This window comes from Asparagus officinalis, chromosome 2 (genome assembly GCF_001876935.1).
Source record: "Asparagus officinalis chromosome 2, Aspof.V1, whole genome shotgun sequence".
NCBI lineage: Eukaryota > Viridiplantae > Streptophyta > Magnoliopsida > Asparagales > Asparagaceae > Asparagus > Asparagus officinalis.
Window position 1 is genome coordinate 5,312,796 of NC_033795.1, and position 18,967 is coordinate 5,331,762.

General features: G+C 38.1%; 1 protein-coding gene and 1 pseudogene across 1 annotated transcript; one reads left to right on the forward strand and one right to left on the reverse strand.

Annotated features, from left to right (window-relative positions):
- LOC109830028 lies at window positions 2,687-6,080 on the forward strand (annotated as a pseudogene).
- Window positions 6,290-13,975, reverse strand: LOC109830029 (kelch-like protein 8). Its single transcript, XM_020397179.1, is given in 12 exon segments — window positions 6,290-6,644; window positions 6,731-6,917; window positions 7,350-7,451; window positions 7,774-7,850; window positions 8,587-8,786; window positions 8,881-9,238; window positions 10,817-10,873; window positions 10,969-11,283; window positions 11,285-11,686; window positions 11,981-12,162; window positions 12,425-12,598; window positions 13,868-13,975. Coding segments are annotated over 11 exon segments (2,139 nt in total). The 5' UTR covers window positions 12,594-12,598; window positions 13,868-13,975; the 3' UTR covers window positions 6,290-6,554.

Consider the following 18,967-nt stretch of genomic DNA (forward strand, 5'->3'; position numbering starts at 1 on the left):
TAAGCATACATAGATTTTCCTTGGTCCTCGGTATTTGTCATTCTCTTCTATTCATCTCTTTGCTCATTGTTTCTGATTTGTTAGAAATTTTAACGGGTCAGAAATTTCCAGGCTTCTACATTGAGTTCAAAATTTCAGGCTTCTATATTTAGTTTTGTACGGGAACTTCTCTAATGACACAAATCTTAACACCTCCTCCTATAATATTATCAGCTATTAGGTCATGTAGTTAAGTTTTTTTGCTATGAATCATGATATAAGATCCATTGTCAAGAGTATTGCTGAAGTAAAGTGAAGTGATATGTCATTGAGGAGATTTCTGCTTGATTACCTCCTCTAAGCTTCTTGACTTTTCAGAGCTTATGAGAGCTTTTCTTTTTCCCTAACTTTGGGCAGCTGTGATAAAGTTAACTATCATCATCAGAAAATATGACAGCATTTGATGATTTATGAGAATATTTTACTTACACCCACATGTGCCTGAAAAAATTATCCGCAAGAAGAAGCAAACCACTACGATCAATGGCGGATCCAGAAAAATTTTCTTGAGGGGAAAGACTAAAAGCATCTATTTATAGAAACAAACAGAACCCAATTCGGAGATGTATAACTTGTGATATGAATGTTTTAACAAGACGATGTCAAAAAGATTGGCAGCAAGCTGGAAACATGCACGTATGTTGAAACTTGCACGGCCCATAACTTTTGACTCGATTATCGGAATCACTATTATAATATGCTTTCATAAAGCTCTCACCATGATCTACAAAAGTAAGATCTCTAGGGGTGCAGCTGCCCATCCCGGACATCACTTCGATCTGCCCCTGACTATAATATGATCTAAAAATACTTCAAATAATCCATCTTGTAGGTCCTGTTTTGAATCAGAAGAACCTTGTACACTAGAAATACTAAAAAGGGATTAAATAACCAATTTTAACGATCACACAGTTAATCGAGATAGAGAAAATGATAAAGGCTCTCTTATATATAATCCCATCTAATCTCAAGGCAGAATACTTGTGAAAACCACAGATTAAATATGCGCATTCTCATATGTCAACCAGATTCAAGTACAGAACAGTAAGGTAATGGCACTCATCAAAGGCTCAACATATCATAAGCAAGCACATTGCCATGTTTACAAAACTGTTAAAATATTTACTCACTAATCAATTAGGATAACGCATGTGGATAATGAGTAACTCTTCTAAGTGTAAATAATGGCCAACTCAGCAGAATCAATGAATTTCTTTGATGTCTGTCATTGGGTCACCATCTCCTTGCTGGTATAAGTGCTCTTCATAATTATTATGCCTTTTTTTTTCTATTGACATAGAGAGTTATGGGCCAATAAACCCTGCCCTTAATTTCTCCAATCACTGTTGACTCTGAGAGAGCCAAGGGACATGAACATGTGAATCATCTTTGAAAATGTTAAGTGTTTGCAAATTATAATGGAGCTTAAAAGCCCCAAATCCCTCCAACCCAACAACAAGAATTATTAATGTGCACCTAATAGTAGTCTTTTCACATCAAGCATCAGCCATTTTCTTCAAGATCAAGATTTGGCTGGTAGCCACTCATGTGCTAGTCTCCTTGACTTCTGTCTACTTAGAAACCCCACTGCCTTTTCCTTAAATCACAAGGTGGTGGGATCCTGTTAAGTAAAATGATTAGGGGGAATTGGCCTCTGTATCTAGTTTTACGTTAAAGCGATGCCACGAGCACCATTGGATCGCGATCGAGTGGATGGTAAGCTAGTGGAGTAAGTAGTTAGATTGGTCAAGTTGCATACTAGGCCAGTGAATGCAACAGATGTCTATGGTATAGGACATTCAAATGATATCATTAGATGTACATAAGTTTGAATTCTTCATAGCACAGAGCATATTGTGGAGTAATACCGACATTCTAATTCTGTTATGTCAATTAATATGTTCATCATGCGAGTTTAATTATAACTTAATTGAGGAAAGCGATTCAGATATGGATTATGACAATTTTTAGTAGTTAGATAAGCCACCTACTTGAACTCATAACTCAATATCAAGTCATGAACTACTAATTAAGGTCTAATTGAGAACAAGGCAAGTGAGGAGGCGAAAAAAGATGGAGGTAACTTTTTAACCACCTACATACTTCTAAGACTCTCCTTTTCATATTTCCCTTTTAGTTAATTAATATATGTTAATGAGACTGTTTTGAGATTAAGGAAGCAATTTTGAGGAAGATGGCTTCAAGTTCAATGCTCCCATACTTTTATTGTAGTGAAACATTTGACAAAAGACACTCAACATGCTACTATGTGAACTGAACTTGTTGAAGTTTTAGGCACGGCAATGAATTGGTCGAGTAGTGAAGCCTACTGTTTGGTAATGTTGCATCTATGCAAAAATTGTAGACCAAACCTCAACTCAAGTCCCTTTTCCTTTTTTTTTTTTTTTTTTTACTTGAGACGCCTGAAAAGAAATAGAATGATCACCTCTTTCCAAGTCACGGACCTTTGTACACTTGAAAGTTTCATGCACACATTTTTTTTATTAAAAAAAAAGAGAGATTTTGTATAGATGCGCATGTACTGATTTTATATATACCCTTAGAGAGACAACAAAGTTCATATGAAATGATTTTCAAGAAAAGGGTGAAAATGGCATGATGATGTGTTGTCCCGAAAAAGTCCCTCAATTGAGGAGCCTTGAAGAGCAAGCATTGTGAGACTGCACTGCTCCTTGTGCTAACAATTAGAGGCTACTATTGGGTGTAACAACTCCTAAATGATTTGCACTTCCTCCATCTATTTAAGACCCCCTTCACTTCTCTGTTTGCACTACAAGCAACAGGTTGCCAGCATCATGGAGGCCAACAACAATGCCATGCAAATGATGCGATGCTGGCTCTCTTGCTTCGTTCTAGTGCTTTCCCTTCTAGTTTCTCAATCCAATGCTGAAACGCTCTACCATGACTTTATTGTATGTACTCTTCAACTATTTCCGATTCGATGTCTGGGTAATTCCTTGTGTTGATGAATGTAGGCGTAAACTTACAGGTGGTGAAAACGCCGGTGAAGAGGCTGTGCAAGACCCATAACATCATCACGGTGAACGGGATGTTCCCGGGGCCGACCCTTGAGGTCAAGAACGGCGACACCCTCGTCGTCAATGTCAAGAACCAAGCTGAATACAACGTCACGATTCATTGGTAATGTGTATATACATGCATGCACACATACACACACATACATACACATAGATGTTATAGGCGTGTAAGTGAGCAAAGGCTGCTAGTAACTAGAGCACATTGTGGTTATTTTTGTTGGTACTATAGCTAATAGCCCCCTCGTGTAAAATCAATGACTAACTGACCGAGAGAAAAAGTTGAACAGATCCTGTTTTCACTATTTCATATAATCTAGTAATTGACGAAGAAATATCGATATTATTATTATTATTTTCTTTTCATTTTTAGGCACGGGGTTCGGCAGTTGAGAACGGGTTGGGCGGATGGGCCGGAATTTGTGACCCAATGCCCGATACGGCCCGGAGGGAGCTACACATACCGGTTCACAATACAAGGGCAAGAAGGAACATTATGGTGGCATGCACATAGCTCATGGCTGAGGGCCACAGTTTATGGGGCCATCATCATTCATCCCAGAGCCAACTCTTCGTATCCCTTCACAAAGCCCACAAGAGAGGCTCCCATCATTCTAGGTACGATTTCCTCAACCTCAAAAAAGACCATTTTTGTAACTTTATTAGCAAAGTCGACTTGTTTTTTTATATAATTAGCACAATCGACAAGGATGCCGATTTTGCAAAAATAAAGCTTTAAAATACACAGGACTACTAGTCCCCGTGTATTTTAGTGGTGCCTCATTACAAACTAATGAAGTTTAACTAGTCTCGTGTATTTTTTAAAGTTTAATTAACATGTGATTAGCCAATGCTAATTACACCGGACTGCTAGTTCCATGCATTTTAAAAACTATATTTTGCAAAATCGACTAAAGAAGTCGATTTTGCTTAATTAAACCCACAAAAGATTGATTTTGCTAATAAAGTGTCAAAAACAGTTTTTTTTTTTTTTAATTTCTCGTCAAAACCCTCTAGGTTCAGTATCAAATTTCACAAGGTGGGCCCAAGCGTGCACCCCGCTGGAGGGCCCACAAGAGATATGATGTACCCTCTGCAGCCTGTTGAATGGGTTGTCATAACCTATGGTCACATTAGTTTGATGTTATTATTGAGACACATGAATGATAATAGTATTGGCCAAGGCCTGGTTGAAGACAGTGCTCATCAAGCGCTTCGCAAGTTCAAGCATGGTGAGTCTTAGAACACCAAATAATACCCACTTAACCACTTTCAAAGGTTTCATGCTTGCATATGGCCTGAAAACATTTTAGGTGTTAGCAAAAAAAAAAAAAACTTTGACAATATTGATTAAATTGATCTTTCTCGAAATTTAGATTGATAATATCCGCATATTGAATACTATTAAATAATAAAATAAAAATTATAACGGAAACCATAACGACGAGGAGTGCGATGAGCAGGAGAATGGTGGGATGAGAACCCGATCGATGTCGTGAGGCAGGCGACACGGACCGGAGCAGCGCCAAACACCTCCGACGCCTTCACCATCAACGGCCAGCCCGGCGATCTCTACAACTGCTCCGGCCAAGGTAACATAAAACATCTCACAAAGAAGAACACAATACAATATTTGCTCATGCATTAAATTTGCTCCCACATTTCCGACAGGCACAGCAGTAATCCCGGTATCCACCGGCGAGACCAACCTCCTCCGGTTCATCAACGCCGCCCTCAACACTGAGCTGTTCGCCACAAAATGACGGTGTCGGAGCCGCCGCCCTGCCTTACCAGCGGAACCCTTCCAGCGAGCCTCCGTCCTCAATGCTCGGCCCTGGCCAAGACGACGCGACCGTCGCCTCGTCACCGCCGACGCAACCGCCCGCCCGGTACTGACATCGGCCCGCACCGAGCCTATTCCAGCGCACAGGGCGTCCTTCGAGCAACACCACCGCCATCGCGCGCGTCCTCGTACACCTCTAGGAACCCTGGACCGAACATTACGCCTAAAATGCCCGCCCTTCCCGCCTTCAACGACACCAACACCGCCTCGACGTTCGCCTCCAGCTTCAAAAGCCCGGGAAAAGTCAACGTGCCATCACCCGTCGACGAGAACCTCTTCTTCACGGTCGGCCTCGGTCTCTTCAACTGCTCTCCGGGTAATACCTGCGGCGGGCCTAATAACACAAGATTCGGCGCGAGCATGAACAACATATCCTTCGTACTCCCGTCGAGATTTTCGATCCTTCAAGCGCATCATCAAGGCTTGTCGGGCACTTTCACGGCAGATTTCGAGGGAAACCCACCTGTCACCTTCAATTACACCGGAAACGTCAGGCCGAACCTCTGGCAGGCACGGCTGCAGGCCACCAAAGTGTACAGACTGAAGTATGGTTTCGGTAGTCCAAGTAGTCTGGCAGGGAACGAATATTTTCGGCGGGTGAGAGTCACCCGATTACATACTACACGGGTACGATTATCTTACGTGCTCGCTCAGGTTTCGGGAACTTCGACGCGACGGCAAAAGACACGGGTAAGTTCAATCTGTCGAACCGCCGCTGAGGAATACAGTGGGCGGTTCCGGTGAACGGATGGGCGGGATCCGATTTGTCGCGGATAATCCCGGCGTGTGGTTGATGCATTGCCACCTGGATGTCCACATTACTTGGGGACTGGCCATGGCGTTTTTGGTAGAGGATGGAGTTGGGGAGTTGGAGTCATTGGAGGCACCCCCTGGAGATCTGCCACTGTGCTGAGACTGAGAGGAGAGAAGATTCAATTGGAGTAGTAGCGGCTTTTTCCGTGCATTAGACTGTTGCTTATTGTTCTTTAATTATTATCATCAACTTTTTATTGGTTCAGGGTTCATTATCGTACAAGTTGTATGAAGGAATTTGGAGGTTCTTGAAGCCTCAACATTGTCATTGTTATACTCTGTATTTGATTCAGCAATGAAAGATATTTATTTTATTAAAACATTTTGAAGTTGGGATCCTTGGTCTACTCCTCAGACATGAATTTATTGACTTGGATTCTTCATTTATACTTGATGGTTTTCTAGTATGTATGTGAATGTGACTCATTTAGTTTCTTCATTTGAAAATGCTCATCTCACTGCATATTATCGATGAGAGAGAGAGAGGGAAAAAAAAAACAACTTACAACTTATCTAAGAAAGTGATCCATAATCACCAAAGTAAAACCTCATAAACTGTAATAACATTCCCAGCCAGCAAATATTACATAGATGATCATGAGATATCCTCGCATATTCAAATGTTTCATCACAGAACCAAACCCATCCGCAGTAGATACTTTCCATAGGCCAACACTTGTGTTGCTTTAATATACACATTCAGACTGCACAACTTGCTAAATATACACAAATGCCACTGAGAAGTTAAAGTTATTTGTTAAAAAAAAAAAGTAAAAAACATGGCTGCCATTATGCAACAAAGCTCACAACACAATGGCAGAACAAAAGCACCTTTTTCCAATGGCATTCCATCCGGTGGTGGTCCACCCAGATCCCTCTCTGTAACATTCCACCTACCAGTATAACAAAATGAAGAAGAGTTGAGTATTTAGTTATGTTGAGAACTAAAATATACGCGTATACAGAGAAAAATACATACCGTATCTACAATAACTTCATCGTCTTTGACACCACCTATGGAGATTATGGAATTACCAAAGACTGATGTGGCAGCATATCCTCTCTCAGAATTCATCGGTTCACCCATCACCCAAGAATCCAGACGAGGATCAAATATTTCAAGGCTTGAAACCATCTCGTCGCCGTTATATCCTCCCATGCAATATCTAAGAAAGAAAATTACCAGCAAAATAATACCCAAAAAAAGTAAGCTACTTCTGAACTTAAATAAGGGTTAATTATAAGAATTTGTTTACAAAGGACAATGCATACGTAGTCTAAAACCACGTCTACACTTCATAATTCACAGACTTGGTGAGTTGAATGGACAGAAATCAAAGAATTAGAGAAGGAGAAGTTAGTTTTTGGACAAACCAAAAAAATCTTATATTGTAATTATTAACTTAAAATTTTGTGTGCGGACCTCTGCCCAGAAGTCAAAAGAACCAAACTACATTGTGAAACTAATGGTTTCACTGGTGATCACAAAGGAGGGGGTTTTTTTATTGAACTTTTTGGATGAGGGGGTTTCATAATTTACTCAAAAAACTAGAACGGTTACTGTTACATTTTTTTCCCCTTACTTAAGAAACACTTACATTTTCTCATTTAGAACTGCAACAGAATGAGAGCCTCTTCTAACGTTCATGCTTGGGACTTCGGTCCAACTGCCTACCCGGGGATCAAATCTTTCAGCAGACCTGCAAGAGCAGAGAGAATTCTCTCAATCAGCATATACTCTACGGAATGCAATTTCTGAGAATCTGAATTAATTATAGAAGCATTAACTCCAATTTTCATGTGTGTTTAAGAGAGAGGTTTATCAAGGGAAATATAGGTTTTATGACTAGTGTCATGGTCTCGTTTTGTAATGAAGATCATGTTTGGGAACTTTGGATTAAAATCCAGTGTTTGGCAAATTTAATGGACTATAATCTATTTTCAATGGTAGAGTATTCGGTAAATGGGTGGATTATAATCCACTGTTGTTGTCAAAAGACAAATTGGTGTTGGACATCTAACCTCAAGTATGCCTTTCCGTCGTATCCACCAAAAGCATATATCACACCATTAAGTTCTGCTGCAGCAGGTGCAAACCGCTGAAAGAACAAAATGAGAATGCTTATTAATCAAATAGTATACTATGGCTTCAGAAAGAATCAAAATAAGATGAAGTTGAGTGAGGAACAAGAATAATTTGGACAAGTTTGCTATCACAATATAATACAAAATAAAAAAGCATTATTAAAAGTGATATAATTGTAGTTAATATAGCAAGATAGGTGACATGACAAGAGACGAGAACATGTGATTGAGGATCTGTACTAGGATGTAAGATAAGCAAGCAGGCTGAAACACATTCACGTGCAGAAAAGATTGTTTGCAAAATATAGAGAAAATTGACAAAGTCTTGTAACAACCAATTACGGGTTAATTGCAAATAGACCCCCTGTAGTATTACCCCATTGCAAATAGACCCCCTGTAGTTAATTTTGTGTGAACAGGCCCCTCGGGTGTTTTTTTATTACTCTTAAATCGTTAAAAATGTTTTGAGGAGGAAGATAGACTCCCCTTAGTTCTATTGGCGAGGATAGATCCCCAGTTGCGATTTTTTTTTAAGAGTCAAAAAAGTTCACTGAGGGGGCTATCCGCACTTGGGCCAATACAGGGGATCTATTCGCACAAATAGAACTACATGTGATCTATTAGCAACTGGGTGATACTATAGGGGGTCTATTTGCAATTAAACCAACCGTTAATTCTTTGTTTCTAAAAAAACATAAGAACACCCAAATAATCTCATTTATAGAGAAACATAGATGACATCATTCTTACTGTATGAAGCATTGATTGGTTGCTGATCCATCTTCCCTGTTCTGGGTCAAGCATCTCAACATCTGGAAAGCATTCTACACCATTTCCTCCCCCGATAGCAAATATTTTCCCATTCAAAGTGGCTCCAGCTAGACTTCCTCTCTGACGTTTCATCGAAGGACACAAGGTCCACTCATCATGTCTCCAATTGTAACATTCAACTACATTAAAGTTCAAATGAAAATGTCATTGTGTAGCACAGCATATAATGTTAGACAACTATGTACAAGGAGATACTGACTTAGTAAAGGGTACCTGAGTCAAACCATAAGTTGCCATCACCACCACCAAAAACATAAAGCATACCGTCTAATGCAACAGCAGATGCATATGATCGATCAGAGCTCATGGACTTCAGAGGTGTTATGGTATTGAATGACGGAGAAAAACAGTCTAAAGACGATAACCATGAATAGCCATCAAAACCTCCAATTAGGTAAATTTTATCTTCTGGACAAAAAGATTTTTTGAAGGATTTGTCATCAAGAGAATCATCAACTAGAGGAATAGACTTCGCTTCAAGCTCTTTTATACGATCCTGCAGAAGTTGGACCTTTTTCCCTGCATCCATGAATTCATTCCTTAGTAGTTCCAACTCTCGATCTTGCTCAGCCTGAAATAGAGAACAAACTATATTAGGATAGTGATATGATGTAAATATAAAAATTACCAGCAAAACGAGAAGAGAAAAAGATAAAAAAGGGTTGGAAACTAGGATGAAACATATAACCTAAGGATAGAATAAACAAGATGAAAAATAAGTGTTAAACAATCTAAAGACTGTATATCAGCAGCCAGCTTGGAAATATCTTGATTCATGAATTGCACTATACATGTTGCAATGTGCTTTTGTTTTTGTAGGCATGCTACATTTCACTTCTCACAAATAAAATAAAAAATAGCTCAAAAACAGTTTCATGTTCAGTTAACAAATTAGAGTGATAGACGATTCTACAGCTTCTATTTATGTGAGGATTTTACAAGAAATAAAATTTCCTATTTGAGAATTCTGCAGGAAAGGACTTTCTAAGGTGACAAGGTAACCAATAGACTAAAAATCTCAGAGCGACATGCTATGATGTGAAGATTTCTAAAAAAAATAAAAATAAAATCCTCTTTTAGCATTTTACAGGAAAAGACTTTCTAAGGTGACAAGGTAACCAATAGACCAAGCATCTCAAAGCGCCATGCTATAAATAGACGCTTCATCATGAACTTGGAGATAGCCATGGAACACTGTCTAGCTACTCTATCAATAGCATCTAATTGGCACTCAGTACTAGTCTGTTATCTAAAATTTATCTAGAAAAATTTCATAATGCAATTCAAGCAATATTTCTGAATCTGCACTCCTCAAGATGCACTGTAAATTGCTATGCCTCTTTATATCCATTTGTTTTTGCCCTTATGCTATTAAAGCATAAATAATATCATCAGTTAGTCAATGACTCAATGCACTTAATGTCAAATGTGACCTTGCTACACATCACTTGTTGGTATGAAATCAAATACATTGCCCTTGTTAGATATAAAAATATAATCCTCAACCCTCATTATAACTTCGGAGTACTGGTTTCATGGCTAGGGACTTTAAGATGGTATCAGAGCAACTAGGTTCAAATCTCATCGACCATGAATTTAAAAATGGATTTTCTAAAAATTGACACTGTTACGTGAGTCTCGGTTTCGGTCTATACAAAGGGTGATCAACCTGCAGGGGTATGTTAGAATATAGAAATATAATCCTCAACCGGTCAACCCTCACCATAACTTTAGAGTTTTGGTCTAATGGTTAGAGAGACTTTAAGAGTCCTCATAGTTAAAAAAAAGTTCTGGGTTATACAAGGATAATAATAGTTCCAAGACCTAGTGTTGCGAGACTTTATTATTTTACATAAAGATGAAAGTCACCTAAATATAAGTGAAAACATCTGAGGAAATGAATCATGTGGTTCAGATGGTGCCATGGAGTTTAAGAAACTAGATGCATTTTGGATATAACATCCAGCAGTCAAGCAATAGAAAAAATTATATAATATGTGGTCTATAATGTGATATTCTCATTTCGTAAAAATTCTGAGCAAGTAACAAAAAGCACTACTTCAGCAAGTCTGCATATTCTTAAAGAGATTAATAATAAATAAATTCATTAAATTTAAAAAAAAAAGGGAAAGCAGACAATATGCCATACCCGCTGCTTCTCTAAATTTGAAGTCCGCTCTTCTAGTTCTTCAAGGGCTCGCACCAACTGCACATTGGAGAAGTTATAAACATGTATGTATTCAGGTTAAACTATAAATCAGATGAATATAGAAAACAAGTATAATTTACAATAATACAAACCCTGCTATTTACAACCTCATCACTGCCATGGATAATGCCAGAACTGCTCAGCTTTTCCACATCCTCTCCATTTGCATAGTTAACATCAGATGAGGCTGGAATTGGCACTTGTTCCGCATTTACATAATTGTAATCAGACCCTATTGAATTTTCTCCACTAGAAGATGACTTTAAATGTTCAAGCTCATTTGCATAATTAATATCAGATGAGGTCGGAATTGACACTGGTTCAGCATTTACATAATTATAATCCGACCATGTTGAATTTTCTCCACTGGAAGATGACTTTAGATGTTCACGCTCAGTAGCCAACTAATGCCCCATTACCAGAATTAGAACCTGAACCTAATTTGTGCATGTTATTCTCCGACAGGTCTTCCCAATCTGAGACTCTGCCTTTGGAATCCACATCTTCGAAATTAATATATCTTGCCTCAGCATTTGGATATTCCTTATTTTCAACTGCCTTCCATTTAGTTGGTGGCGGTTGTGTAACAAGTTCTTTCTTGGGAGCAAGCTTTTTGGCTGGTAATGGAGGGAAAAGTTCTTTAACAATTGGCATATGAGGAGAAGGTTTAAAAAGCGCAATTAGGCCTCTTGTTTGTGCATGATCCAGCTCGAACCAAAAGTGACTACCAGCAAAATAGTTGTCCTGAATTATTGTCTTGAACTGATTTTCGGTCAGTGGTTGGCACTGAGTCCTAGTACGAATGTATACCTAGATCAAATTTGACAAATAATTACAGATCAATATTCATCGAAAAAATAAACATTTCTCCTATGATACATAACAAAGTGCTAAACTCTCTTCCAGTACACTAAAACTTCAAAGTTGTGTTATAATTTTATGTTCTAGCATGCCCCTGCACGTTGAGCACCCTTTTAATGGGCCAAAAACTGTACTCATGCAGTGGCATCTTTTTTTAATGCCCTTTTAAGTACTACACCAAATCTTTGATGTTGTGTTGAGGGTTATAATTTTATAATCTGACAAGAAGCTTATCAATAATACCTGAGCAGGATATGGTGTCCTCTCACTGCCACCATCAGTCCATGCATAGGCATCAAATGACATTCGGCCATTGCTTGCAGCCTCATAGATGCCATGGAGTTTGCGATCGCTATAATTGAACAGGAATAAAGGAAGACCTTCTCCAATATTTCTCACATAGGAGAAATGCCCATGTGGCAAGCCTGACAACATTAAAGTGCTCAGATAACTCTAGTTTTTCACCAATTAAGTAATGTTTACTTATCTTCTAAATGTAATTTTAGAGGATTAAATTTGAGTAGTCAATTCTTTGGTTATATATGCCAAGTTGTCTACCACAAATAATAAGACTTCAGGAAAAAATTACATGGAAAAGCAGCATGGAGTTCAAAATATTAAAAATAACGGTGCAACTTGACAAATAACTTGGAAAGTAAATGAGAACAAAAAACTTCAACAACAAACCAAATAACTGCTTAGTGAGACACTCTGGCATGGTATTATGCTTGCAACCAAAAATAGCTCCACCCAAGTCTTTTTTGTCCAAGTTCCTAGTGGGGAGAGAACCATTTCCGGGCAAGGGAGCCCACGACTCAGCAGCAAAAAATGTTTGCGTTCTTCTTCCTGCCCCCATGCTATCTGTATCATGGATTAGGATACTAAGAACTTTCATCATAGGAAATTATAACATAGTAAACATATAATGCAAAAAAAAAGCTAATATTAGCTATAACCTTTCATCTTTCTACATACACACATGATCACATAGGGATTATGTTTGAATACAAACGGTCAAGGTCTAAGAATCAACATCAATACTAAACTTTTGAGAAAACTATTAAAAGGAAAACTAGCATCAGAAGGGGAAGCACATATTGAACACTTGAACTATAATATTACCATATTCTCATCCCCCATGATCATATATAATAAGCCAAAATGCTAGCATACAAAGGGATTTTTGAGTAAAACGGGAAGCAAAGGAGAAGCAGGAACTATTATATCTAGAGAGCATGCAAACACAAACATACAGGACAACAAGTAATATCTTAGTGTAAAACAGGAAGAGGAAACCCTTTTTTTCTTTTTTCTTTTCTTTTGTTGCTATATTTTAGATTTGTAAATGAAGGACACTGGCTGAGCCTATCTCCCAAGTTACTTCATAATAACTAACTTTTTTCACGAATTCCATTTGATCACCAAAAAAATGTGATTTAATAATATTAAACCCGTCTAACAAAAACCAAGAAGGTAAGAACACATTCTTTGACGAAACATGAACAATTATAGCAACAGAGAAAAGGTATCATCATGAACAATCCAATATCTATAAGAACCTTCAAAATGCTACAACATTAAAATAAGGTAAACTCTGCTAGTCAATAAAATTACCAATAAGAGAAAAATCTCAAACCTAACAGATGATTATTCTAAAAACAGCAGAAAGTAACATAAACAAACGATCAATCACCACCAAAAGCCCATCTAAAACCCTAAAACCCCAAATCCCTTTACACGATTCCGTCAGTATCTGAACAAAAGAAAGAAAACCAATGTGCCCTACACAAGCATAATTATATAAAACCAACTATTCATCATTCAAAATTTTTATTTTAAACAATCACAAACTAAAAAACAAAAACAAATAGATAAAACTGTCAAATACCCATTTCAAAAATAAACAATGCACAATCATCTAACTCGAAGAGCCCCTCGTATTTTACAATAGTTTCCCTCAATTTTCAAAACCCATTTGTTAAAAACACATAAATAGAGAGAGAAGGGACAGTACCCTCAATGCCGTTTGAGGAAATGACCCAAAACCTCCCCCAAAAATATATAATAATATAAATAGAGATGAAAATGGAAAATTTCTTCAATAGAGAGAGCGAGGGAGGAGGGATAGACCTCTGTAGTCTGTGATCTTTTGAATCAGCGGCCTGTTCCCATCCCCAAACTTCGTTCAGAGGTTCAACGTTGAGTTGATTTATAATTACAGGGGTTTTTTTTTTTTGGGAAAAATGCTTCCAGCCCCCAAAACTAATGAAAACAAGCTTCCCCCTCCCAAGACTTTTTCAACGCTCTCAAAACCCCCAAATTCGTAACAAATATGCACTGAGCCCCCAAAACACAAAGACCAAGAGTATTAAAATTTGAAGACCATAATACCCTTTCTCTCTCTTTTTCTTTCTTTATCTGTGATGATTTGAAAGGGTTCCTCCGTCCCTTTCCCCGATGGCGGCCGTCATCATGTCCCTCAGCAGGGTCCCCACCTCCGCGATGAGATTGCCCCCTCTGCCGTCAACCTCGCCGTCACGAGCATCGCCCCGCGCACCGGTATCCTCCCAGGATCCACATCAGCCTCCCCAACCTGGGCCCCACCATAGTAAAGCTGGAGAGAACGAAGCATAGTTAGGGTTTTTGATGAGGAGGTCGAGGGTCATGTTGAGCTCCACGCGGATGGCCGGGAACGTGACACGTGGAGAGACGCCGGTGACGGCGAGGATGAGCAGGAGGAGGTGATGAGCAAGAGGAGGATGACGAAGTTTACGGCGGCGGTCGTGGTGCATGTGCGTCGGATTTTCAAAACCTGGATTTTGTTTTAGGTGGTGGGCACTTGCTGTGATTTCGTGGCTTCCTCGGTTCGTTTTGAGATTGAGGAGGTGCAAGAAGGAAGTGGGTCATGTTAGTGATTTTAATATTTTTTTTATTTTTTGAAGGGTTAATTGAGGAGGTGGAAGAAGGAAGTGGGTCCTGTTAGTGATTTTAATCTTGTTTTTTTTGTTTTTTGAAGGGTTAATTGTTGGTAATTTTCTTTTTTCTTACTGATTTTTTGTAAGATTCGGAAACATATATAACAATATATTTTTAGAAAATGAATATTTCACTTTTAATTTTTAGGGAAATTATAATAATATTTCACTTTTAATGAGATTTTCAAAAGCCAAGTGATTTACGCGTTGGTTGTGAAGGTTACGCGTCGCTTGTTAAGGTTACGTGTTGCTTGTTAAGGTTACGTGTTGGTTGTTAAGGTTACGGGTTGCTTGTTATGGTTACGGGTTGATTGTTAAGAAATTTTTGCATGGAACTGATGATGGCTACGATATTCTACAAACCTTATTCCGGGTTACGGGTAACCTTATTGCTAAGAGCCTAAGAGCCTTGTTGCCAAGGTTACGTGTTTGTTGTTTAGATTACGGGTTTGTTGTTAATGTTACGGGTTTGGTTGTCAAGGTTACGGGTTGATTGTCAAGGTTAATTTCACAATAAACATGTAACATTAACAACAAACGCGTAACCTTGACAACAAACCCGTAACCTTGACAACAAACGCGTAACCTTAACAACGAATATTCTAATTAGTTGTAAAATTAACCTTAACAACAAACCCGTAACCTTGACAACAAACGCATAACCTTAACAACCAACCATTATTCTTAACAACGAATATTCTAATTAGTTGTGAAATTAACCTTGACAACAAACCCGTAACATTGACAACAAACGCGTAACCTTAACAACCAACCCTTATCCTTAACAACAAATATTCTAATTAGTTGTGAAATTAACCTTGACAACAAACCCGTAACCTTGACAACAAACGCGTAACCTTAACAACCAACCCTTATCCTTAACAACGAATATTCTAATTAGTTGTGAAATTAACCTTGACAACAAGCCCGTAACATTGACAACAAATGCGTAACATTAACAACCAATCATTATCCTTAACAACGAATATTCTAATTAGTTGTGAAATTAACCTTGACAACAAACCCGTAACCTTGACAACAAACGCGTAACCTTAACAACAAAAGTGTAATCTTAACAACCAAAATATATATACATATAAATCCCAACGTGTAACCTTAACAACAAACACGTAACCTTAACAACAAATCCGTAACCTTAACAACCGACCACTAATCTTAACAACCGACGACAAACCTTAACAAAACACAATAGGAGACAAATAATCAAACTTCAGGCTTAACATAGATTCTATTTATGCCATAAAGGAAAACATATCTCAATACTAAAACCTCACACACGCATAAATTAATTCGCATCCATCAAAGAACACCAACAACAAACTACAACCCACAATCAAAGATACTCTTTTTTTATTCCCACATACAATAACACTATTATTTAGTAAAAACAACCTGAAGCAAAGAAACAAGACAAATGCTACCTAAGTGGTGAGGATGGGGGGCATGTAATCAGACTTGGTTCAAATAACACGAGCCTTTGTATCGGGGAAAAACTCCGTCCTTGGGAGCTCTGTAACAACTCCTTCACTGCTTACTCCAATGGGATAGCTAAGTAAATGTCCAGGGAGATCGCGTTCCTGAGAGTAGAGATCCCAGTATTTGTCAGCGATACGCTTCACTTTCTGTACAAACTCGACGCTCTCTAGATGGAGGAAGAAATCAGATCGTCAATGCCGGGGAGACGGACTGCTCGATGATGGCGACGTTGATGTCGGGGTTCTTGGAGAGCTCGTAGGCGCAGGAGAGGCCGACGGATTCGCCGCCACCGCCACCGCCGCCGCCGCCGACGGTGTTAGCGTAGGTGATTATGTCGGACATGTAGCGGCGGGTCATCTCGCGGGAGACGATGGATTCTTTGATGGGGCGGAAGCAGATGGAGGAGAGGTCGTAGGATGTGGAGATTTGGGGGCGGAGGATGACAATGATAGGGAGGAGAAAGATTGGGTTTTGAAGGCGGAGATGAGCTTGAGGCCATGGAAGGAGGAGAAAGAGAGGAGGTTGCGGTGGTTAGGTTTGGAGAGGAAGGAGGATGTGACAATGGAGGGTATTATGGTCTTCACGTATCTTAATTTCTTGGGTTTTGTGTTTTGGGGGCTCAGAGAACACAGAGTTTACTTTTGGGGGTAAAACACACGTTGAAAAAGTCTTGGGAGGGGGAAGCTTGTTTTCATTAGTTTTGGGGGCTGGAAGCATTTTTCCCTTTTTTTTTTTTCCTCCTCCGATTCTGGTCACCGCTTGGTGGAGTTAGGCATTTTCCCTTTTTCACGTATGGGCTTGAGACTGGGCCCGCCACGGCCCAGGGAGTGAGGATACCAAAGGGGTGTGGTCACCGATAAATTGTGGGTTGGTTACTTACATGACAAGGCTCTTGTAGTATCTGTTGGTAATTTGGGCTCCATACTCTAATTTTCCATATATTAAATATCATGGTTTTTGTAACCAAAAATTTGTTAAGATTCATAAAATCATTTGGAAATTTTTTTGACAATAAAAGGGTGTTTGGATACAGTAGAATCGTAATTGTAACAAATATTGCATGCAGTATTTGCATAGGAAATTAATCTCAAATTTATTGTTTGGGTGTCTATATTTTTATTATGGTAAATGCATTTTCGAATCCAAATCGAACGTTTGGTTACTCGCAAAACTCGGCCTTACTTGGCAAAGAATCAAGGACGAGGGATTAAGGAGAAGGGTTAATATAGTTAGCTCATTTGTTAATCCGAATGGTTAAAATTGTTGATCCGTTAGGTTAGTTTATTTTAATCCTTTTGGTCATTTTTTGTGTTTGAAAATAAAAAAAGATTATGATCGCTTTCTTCATAAACAGAGGGGTTATCTCTTAATCCATTTAAATAGGTGGATTTGTAAATCCCTTGTTTTCAGGGGTTAACTCGTTTTAACCCTTCTAGAAGGGTTTGTAAATTCTTCTAGTATTTTTTTGTGTTTGGCAAATTATTGAGGTTCTTAGTTTACATCTTGTGCAATTTTTTTCTTTTTACTTTTTTTACTTTTCTCTTTGGGGCAAGGAGGGGTTAACTTTTCTAACCCCTCACTTAACCCTTTGCCAAATAAGACCGTAAGATTTGCTTTATATTATAGAAATGTATTTTCATTGCAATCAAATGTTTGTTCCTTGACAAATGTAAAAAGATCTATACCTTGTAGTTAGAATCCAACGAATATTTTTACGACATGATGTTAGCTTTAACCTTTTATTTTAGTTAATGCAAGGACTTTCAATTTTTTTGTTGCTGTCATATTGGCTGCAGCAAATGCTATCAGTTCATCAAAGTAGTTTATCTTTTTCTCTTGTTGTGTGAAAGTAACTTAGAAGAGAGTAACGTAGTCAGCGTTACTTTAAACTGATATATATGTATATTAAATTAAAAAGAAATGCTCCACATGTGATCATAAAATTTAAAAATGTTCGTGTGCCAATTTGAAAGTAGGAGGAGCCATTTTTCCTCTAATATTTCCACGTAAATAATAATAAAATTCTTCTCATTAGCTAACTTTTTCTTTATTCCTCTTAATTATCTTTTAAAACCTGTCAAATTAACCAAAATCCTTCATTTTAATGTTTGAACCAAATCAGAAAATTAGGGCCAATTTGTCAAAATGAAGATAGACCAGTTTAGTTCTAAATTGCCTTAGTTCGATAAAGGGGGCCAATTCTAAACAGGATGAGGCTAAATAGTGACCAAACAAAAACTAGTTTAAGTCATAGGCCATTTATTTGTAATCTAGGCTATGACTAAAGATATAGTTTTATTCCACTGGAACAACTTAAGAGGAGTTGACAAACTCTTAATATCAATAAAATTTTCAATCAAATGATTGGAAATTATTATTGCATGTTTCTGATTCAATAAAAGCTAATTTTTAATCTACAGCTATTCAAATGAATAGAGTCAATCGTATAGTTTATTTGTCCAATAGATGAGACTCAATATGGCTTGCAAGAAATAAATCCTTTATGTCGAAAAATGTATAATGAAGTTCAATTGACACATGCTCCGAGCGAAAAAGGAGAGTCTGAAAATAAATATAATTATTTAATGATATTTTTTTACTAAACAGCACTTAAATATCTTACAGTTCCCCTTGTATTTCACTTAGATACATCTAGGTGTTTTTGACAGCTCTTACATATCTTAAGGTTCTTAAGAATCGGACCTTAGTACATTATGTTATGCAAATATAAGATTTTAGTCGGATACTGTAATTCTAT